The sequence below is a fragment of the Genypterus blacodes genome, unplaced genomic scaffold (genome assembly GCF_046128005.1).
Source record: "Genypterus blacodes isolate CSIRO-AG114 ecotype Tasmania unplaced genomic scaffold, CSIRO-AGI_Gbla_v1 ptg000348l_1, whole genome shotgun sequence".
Classification (NCBI taxonomy): Eukaryota; Metazoa; Chordata; class Actinopteri; order Ophidiiformes; family Ophidiidae; genus Genypterus; species Genypterus blacodes.
In genome coordinates this window covers 524170-531828 of record NW_027467132.1, presented here as the reverse complement: position 1 = coordinate 531828, position 7659 = coordinate 524170, and the positions used below count along the sequence as shown (strand labels likewise).

At 43.4% G+C, this 7659-nt stretch overlaps 1 protein-coding gene and 1 non-coding gene across 2 annotated transcripts; one reads left to right on the top strand and one right to left on the bottom strand.

Annotated features, from left to right (window-relative positions):
- Positions 1 to 275: 275 nt before the first annotated feature.
- slc35g2b (solute carrier family 35 member G2b) lies at positions 276 to 5248 on the bottom strand. Its single transcript, XM_076138121.1, has 2 exons — positions 4957 to 5248; positions 276 to 2906 (listed from the first exon to the last, which is right to left on the bottom strand). Exon 2 carries the CDS (start codon positions 2877 to 2879, stop codon positions 1629 to 1631), a length of 1251 nt encoding a protein of 416 aa, XP_075994236.1. The 5' UTR covers positions 2880 to 2906; positions 4957 to 5248; the 3' UTR covers positions 276 to 1628.
- trnan-guu (transfer RNA asparagine (anticodon GUU)) lies at positions 3698 to 3771 on the top strand. Its single transcript has one exon. It is a non-coding gene; the product is annotated as a tRNA-Asn (tRNA).
- Positions 5249 to 7659: the final 2411 nt, after the last annotated feature.

Genomic DNA, 7659 nt, shown 5'->3' with positions numbered 1-7659 from the left:
AATTCCATTCAGGTCCCTCCAGGGAAATGATGCTTCTTCTAATAAACATGTCTGCGCTGTGGAGAGTCGCAGGGTAATTTGGAAGGTTGAGCAGCTCACTGCAGGATGCAATCTGTTTCCTGCTCTAACAGATGGGTCTCCCCTACATGTACTCTACACTGTGTACCCACAGATCTGAAAACAACACAGAATACACACAGCAGAATGATGAAGGGTGAACCCACTTGCAGTTTATTGTTCAACTTTGGTCATCATAGCAAAGTGGAATGCCAGGAATAATCCCTCAAGTGGCTGATATATCTATTATTGTCATGTTTGGCAACCATCGGTGGTTGATCATCCTTGACGTTGGAATGGGGAAATATTAAAAAGAGAAACCATAATTATCAACAGCTTATCTGGTGACAAACACGTACAACTGGACATACAGTATAATTGTGCATTTGCTTTTTTGTTTGCGTAGATGGAAGGGAATGGACATAGATGTGGTTTGTTATGTGTTCAAATAGCCACTGGATTAATAGTTATTTTACTGATATTGTCTATGAAAGTGGCTTGTGATTGCCACCTGCTGGGCTTTTTGTGAAAGATCCATGATGTATCAGTTTCTGACCGCAGCATTCTCGTCCTCTTTCATCCACTCTGCATCATAATTATATCTTTACTTCATGCCATTACAGTTGCATTGCCGAAGGGGAAATCACAGCGGTTGATTGCCTCAGCTGGGTTTTCAGCACATCTAACGGAAACCTTGATGTTGAGCTGCCGAATCTTGTTTTTGACAGAAAAAGCAGATGGCCTTTTGTCGTTAATGGGGAGTTTAATTCAATACAGTGTACCCGCCTCTGGGCATTAGCATGATATGAGTCTGATAGTGAACAGGAGCAATGTCCAGGGATGTCATAAGTCATGTTAAATATCAACCAGCTGCTGGGTAAAGAACAAACAAGAGAGAGAGGCAGAAATAAAGCACTAAAAGGTGCAGAAAATGTGACATAAGGAAAAATGCTGTGATTCCTATGCACAATATGGACAAATGATCTTAATCCTAAACGAAAAACACACAAGTCCAAGAGAATAAAATACATCATCGTATGTATGATTGGACATAATCTCCTTTACATAACAGCCATAGATGCTACCCTCATATGAAAGCTGTGAACTGTTTACTTTAACTCTTGCATTCCTTGTAAGATGAATGATTTCTGGGTTGACAATCACACAGCGAAACAATGTGTAGTAATGTGACAACAGATGGTTCGCCACACCTCGCCCCCATGTCACGAATATGAAGGATTTAATGCCGTTAAAATGGTTCCACACTGCCACTTACAAGACCGGTTGCATGGTTTCATCAAGACGTCTCACACAAATCTAACTGATTGTTATTGTTTTGCTGACACTTTGAATCTTTTACACAATCTGACATTAAAGCAATAATTATATGGGGGAAAAAAATCACCATGTAACATTTTATTTCACGCACAAATATTAAGACATTAGTGACACAACTGGCACTCTTCCAACAACACAACAATACCAAATCATCGAATAAAGATCCAGACATTCATTAAATTGCACATAAACCGAGCAACATTGTAAACAAATAGATCCGTACATATCTAAACTCATTTGATGGGCGAGTCGAGGATTTCTTGGTAATCCTGCCGAACGGCCCTGCTCACCCTGTAAAGCTTCACTCCTGTCAGGGTGAATACACTGATCATGATCACCAGGCCTCCGATGACGTCGTACACGGATGGGATCATCCTCAGAACAATGAGCTGGAGAAACATTGCCACTACGATCTCTAGGTGCTGCACTGTGCTGACTAACGCTGGATGGAACTTGTTTAGAGCATAGTAGACCCCCAGGAATGCCACTGTGGAGCAGATACAGATCCCGATTAAATACCCCCACGTCTCCCCGTCCAGTGGAATGATTGGCTCCTGCATGACAAACATGGTGGAGGCCCCCCACACCGTGCCCGTCCAGCCGAACGTAAAGAGCGCCGTCCACATGCTGACGCGCTCCTTAATGGCTCTGTAGACGATCATGGAGAGGGCGGCAGTCAATCCGGCCATCACAGTCATCGTGTAGCCAAAGGCCTCCTTCCAAAACCCCAGCCTGGACTTTTCCTCGTCTGCGACATTTGGAACCATGACCAGGCACAGACCGAACACGCTTCCCACCACGGTGACCACATCTGTGTAGCCCAGCCTCTCATCCAGCAGCAGGAATGCCAGCACTGCACTAAAGACTGTGGTGGAGGCTCGCCACATGATGGTGCCGTTACTGGGTGGTACTATGGCAAAAGAGGTGTAGGCGCAGGTGATTGAGATTACATTGCACACACCGTAGAAGAAGAGACGCAACCGGTAGCCCTTGGGGCCAAATGGGGCCTCTTGGTAGTAGAAGACCACTAGGATGGACAGCACTTGGATCACGGAGCGGATGAAGAGCAGCTCGAGCGAGGGCACTTTAGAGCGGTCAGCGGCTAAACGAGTGATCAGCGCCACGCAACCGTGAGCCACCGCCGCCCCGAACAAGGCCATCCAGGTCACCCGAGAGGCCAACACGTTCGCCTCACCAAAACTGGCCAGCTGACCCCCGACCCCCTTGTCCCTCGGTACGCTTGGCGGCTTAGGTTGCGTTTCCATGGTTCCAAAGAAAGTCCTTCCACCTTTGCCTTCAGACACCAGCCTCTTCCCCACACTGGCCTCCGCAAAGGAGCCGAAGTCTTCGAAAGAGGGAGCGTCGTCATAGCCTTCATCACCGGGCTGTGGGAAGTGAGTGGCATATTTCACCGTCACTGTGTTGGGGTGGATCTTGACCCTCTTTTTGGATCCATACTGTGTTGAGGATGATGGTGGATCCATGATTCTTTAGGCTTCACAAACGGAAATCTGATCAAAAGAAATGGAAATGTCAAAATAGTTAAAATGGAGGAATAGAATAACTTAATATTCTACATTTGCAACAGCAGTCATTTTATACACTCAGGTTTAAGTCCCCAAAAACATCAGAGTACTGTGCGTTTCATTTACATTGCATAATTTAGTGGGAGGATTGGTTTTCCAATTTGTTTAGAATTTTGAATAAGTGTGTCTAATGTTGATGTATAGCATAATAAAAATAAATAAATCCTTTCTTCTTTTTACATACAGTACATTTTTATAAGAGAGCTGTTGATCCCAAGGGTTGCGGTTCGATTCCCACCGTTGCTAGAACTTTAAGTGTTCAAGTTTGTGTATTTAGCAGCAGCGTTGGGGAGAAGTGAACTGCATATAATTAAACTAGTATCTTGCAGTATCTTGCAGGTATATTAACCTCATTCATACGTGCATCGTAATTCTTAATAATTATTCGTAATTTGTAATAACGTGCAACCATTTCCGGCGAGAAATGGAAAGGAATGACATTTAATTTACAAATGAGTTTCTACTTTTGCGTTTCTACTTTTATTGAACCCACTTTTTCCACTAACAATATTTTTTCTGTAGATTTAATGTTTTGATTCTGAACGAACTAGCTTCCACGGGCTAATCCGGATATTTCCTGGCCTTATTTGCCATCAATTGCCATGATTGGCGACGTCCGACGCCATCCCGCAACGTGATTTGCCAACACCCGACGTCAGACAGCGTATACAGCGATTGGACAATCAAGTCGGAACGGACTTACGGGAGGTTCTCAGGTCTCTGTGGCGCAATTGGTTAGCGCGTTCGGCTGTTAACCGAAAGGTTGGTGGTTCAAGCCCACCCAGGGACGACATCTACTTTTTCCTAAAATAGGAAACGTACACTTTACCGTCAGTAGTACAAGACTATAATCGAAGAAATAGTCCTGTTTTTTTGTTTTTTTTTAACTAAATCTGAACCAAAAGTTGCTCTTTCTTGCTTCCTCTAATGTGATCTCGCTGTCCTTCCACATCCCACCCAACTCGGACACACAGTATACACAGTATGTGCTCCACTATATCACTAATTAGCCTCTCAGTCGGCCATCTCCTACACACGTGCACGTTCTAATTGTGTGTACAGTTTTGCCCATGTGAGTCCGTGTAAGCCCAGCAGCGAACATTCTGAGGCTGATGCAGTCTGATGGGGATGAAATTACATAATGGCAAACCACAGAGGGAAGATGGATGACTGAGGCCCGGGCACTTTGGCGAACCATACATTTAGGATCATAGGGGTTAAATTGTGGTAAATAAATACTCTATATATTTCCTTAAGCAGAATGTACACCAATGCTTGGTGTCTTATTAATAACAAATACACCTGCTAATGATGTATCTTTGAATTGTAAAAACTCAGAAATGTTTAGAAGGTAATTTGAGGTACTTATTATTTTACGTTTCATATTATTAACATGCATGATACCGTCACAGTCTCTCTGTAGATCGAGGAAAGCGCAGCGCCACTCACAACCACAAGGGGGCGGAATAATACTCTCGTTTCTCTCGCTCTCTCGCTCCGATTTAAAAAAACCGAACATATACAGTATATAACAGCATGCTTAAAATCAGTACTATCTGAAAAATGACATCATAAACGGCAGAAACACTAAATCGAGGTACAAATATTAAAGAGTGACGCCTCAACATGGTATGAATTAGACCACAAGCTTATATCGACGCTCCGAGCATTCACAGCCTTTATGAATGATATTTTTAGCAGACAATAACGCAAATTTTCAGGAAAATGTGCGGCAATTAGAATTCTTTTGTAGCAAGTGCTCGTGGATTTTCTTACAAATATGCTTCACTTCTGTAATATGTTGATTCTCTGATTGTAAATTAACAAATTTGACTGAGGACGCGATTTTATTTATAGCCAACCAATCCGTCAAATCGATATCAGTGGCTTTAACTATCCTCTGTGTAATTAGGCTTCACCAGGCAGCATTAATTGAGTAGATGAAGGAAAATACAATACGCATCATACGTCTTACCTTTTAATCTTTAATAGTTCCTGCGGGAGCATAAAGGCGATTCTGTGTCATAAATGAAGATGTCGCTTGGTTTCATGATCCTCACATTTGGTCAACTGCAAATGCCATTTCCCCATCTTCCTCTCGGAGTGGAGGCGCCTCTTCAAAGATGCGTGGGGCTTGTCCGCTCTCCACGCCGCCTGCTGCCGAAACTGAAGCTGCTGGTGAGGATGATGAGGGTGATGAGGATGATGTTGAAGGGAGTAAAAAGAAAGCCGAGGGGAGAAGCAACTGTCACTGTCACAGCCAGCGGTTTGCCCTCCTCCCTGTGACTGCTTCCCACTTAAAGCAGCCCATTACATTCGTCATCTCTCAATGGAGGGGAGGGGGGAGGGGGGGGGGGGATGTGCGTCGGTCAGTCATCATAACCATCATCATCATCATCATCATCATCCTCATCACCATAAATTGTTCAGGGGAGGTTGATTTATTTATCTGGGGTGTTAGAAAGTAAATAAAAAGCATGCAATATAAAAAGCAATAACAGTGGTTCTCAAACTGTGGCATGGGTACCACTAGTGGTACTTGACGTGCCCTCTGACTCCAATCTGCAGTGTGTGTGTGTGTGTGTGTGTGTGTGTGTGTGTGTGTGTGTGTGTGTACGTCCAAAGTTTCCAGTTTCAGCCCAGCTGATTTTTTTATTGGATATTTTGATTAGCTCAGAGGCATCAAAAAAGGTTGCGCAACACCTGACCCATGTTATGTCATCATGGAACACAGGGAGGCTCTTACACGCTTATTTACAACATCTTTGTTTGTGCTAACCCTACAAAATAACACTGGATGAATGCATTTCTGGATGTTTCCCCTTATCTGGTCAGACAGCATGCATCACATGAAATTCCAATAAGTCTTCCAGGTCCCTCCCGTGGTGCCGGATGAATCTCCAGGGAGCAGTGAATCTCTCTTGTGGGCACTTTCACCTTCTTTCCAGGAGAAAACAAATTCCTTTCTACCTTTCCACTGCGCTGCCGTGCGCTGAATCGATTCGCACGTCACTACCTCATGTTGGGAGACAAATGTATTGACGACAGTGTTAATGTTAAACGATGAAAATCAAAGGGGCCCGTACGCTGGGAGCAGGAGGAGGAAGGGCGGGCGGAGATTTATAGTCACTCCAAGACGAGGATGTTGAAAGCAATGAAATTAGATTGTTGATTTTACCCCCAAGGCAACACAACAGGAACCTCACCGGGTGTAGATCATTCTGCTACACCAGCCGTCACTCCCCGCTGCCTGTGCACGCTCGTCAGATGAGAGGGGGACATTCAGAGCAAAGAGATGAGCGACATTTATTTGGCTGCCGTGGTAATCAACCCTGTCTTAATGTTAACATCTGGCTCCTTCGAATCACCTCACACTGTGTAGTAAGAAACCTGAGGGCATATAATGATTTCCTCCCATACTGTGACCTGTTAAGGGCAGACAAATAACGAGGTTTAGGTCTATTACACCCAATATTCACTCATGAACAAATATAACACAGCCACAACGGAACATTACTTCATATAAGCAATCTTTATCCACATAGGATGTCTCTATATCATGACAGCTCCATGTAAGAGCAATATTCTGTAAACTTTCTGGCTGAAAAAGGCCAACAATGTGAATTTAAAAAGCTTTGGATGTGATATTGACTGTGCTCTGAGGCTTTAATTTCAGAGAGAATAGCGGAAAAGCAATATTCAGAAACAGGGGGGCTTTGAAAGCGTGTGCAGGAGGCTGTGACTGCCTGAGTGTCCACTGGAAATGAGTCAAAGGAATGAAAAGCCATGTTAAACTTTAAAGCGCCTCCTCAGACCAGTGAACCACTTTAAATCCATAAAGCAACTGAGCAATATCGTCTCATTTTATAAAGCAGGGTGACGAATCATCTCCCCATCAGGGATTCATGAAGAGCTATGATTTATAGAACCACTGAGGAGCTGCAACAAAATAAAATGGAGCTTTTACAGCTTTTACTAACAGCACACTACACTAATTATACCTCCAACAAGCAAATTAACTCCTCACTTGTAAATAAATGTAAAGCAGCTATGGGAGTATTGCCCTGGTTTCTTCTGACATGTGACTAATCTAATAATAATCTAATAAATAAATAAAGATAACGACTCTTGTTCTTGTTGTTGTTGTTGTTATTATTCGGTGACTGGTTTGGATTCTTCATACTGTCTAAATGAGGAAAATTGGCTGAAAAACTCAAGTTTAAAAAGGCCAATATACAACATTTTTGGTCATTCTTTTCATATTTTTGGATCAAATTAGTTTTATTTTCTGTGTCCTGGTTGTCACGGCCGCACACTCGTTGACTCTGACTGTGATTTATTCTCTTTTGTTGCCTTATGCTGTACTTGGAAATGGAATTCTGTTCATCTCTCCGTTGGCCATTTGTTGAACATATTGGAGGGAAAGATTACAGCCTTGAGGTGTGTTTCTGTATTCACGGCCTGGTTCTGACTCTTGGAATAGTCTTTCAGGATTGAAGTGTGGCTCGTTCATCTCCTGTCTGTGGTTTGATTTAGTAGATATCGCCGTTTTTTATTGGCAGGAGAGGAGAACACCACGAGTCACTGTCGCCTCTCCAGGTTGACTGACTGACAGGCTGAAGTGGCGGTGTGGAGGATTTGGAGGATAAACAACGTGAGAGGTGTCTCTTCACTGGCA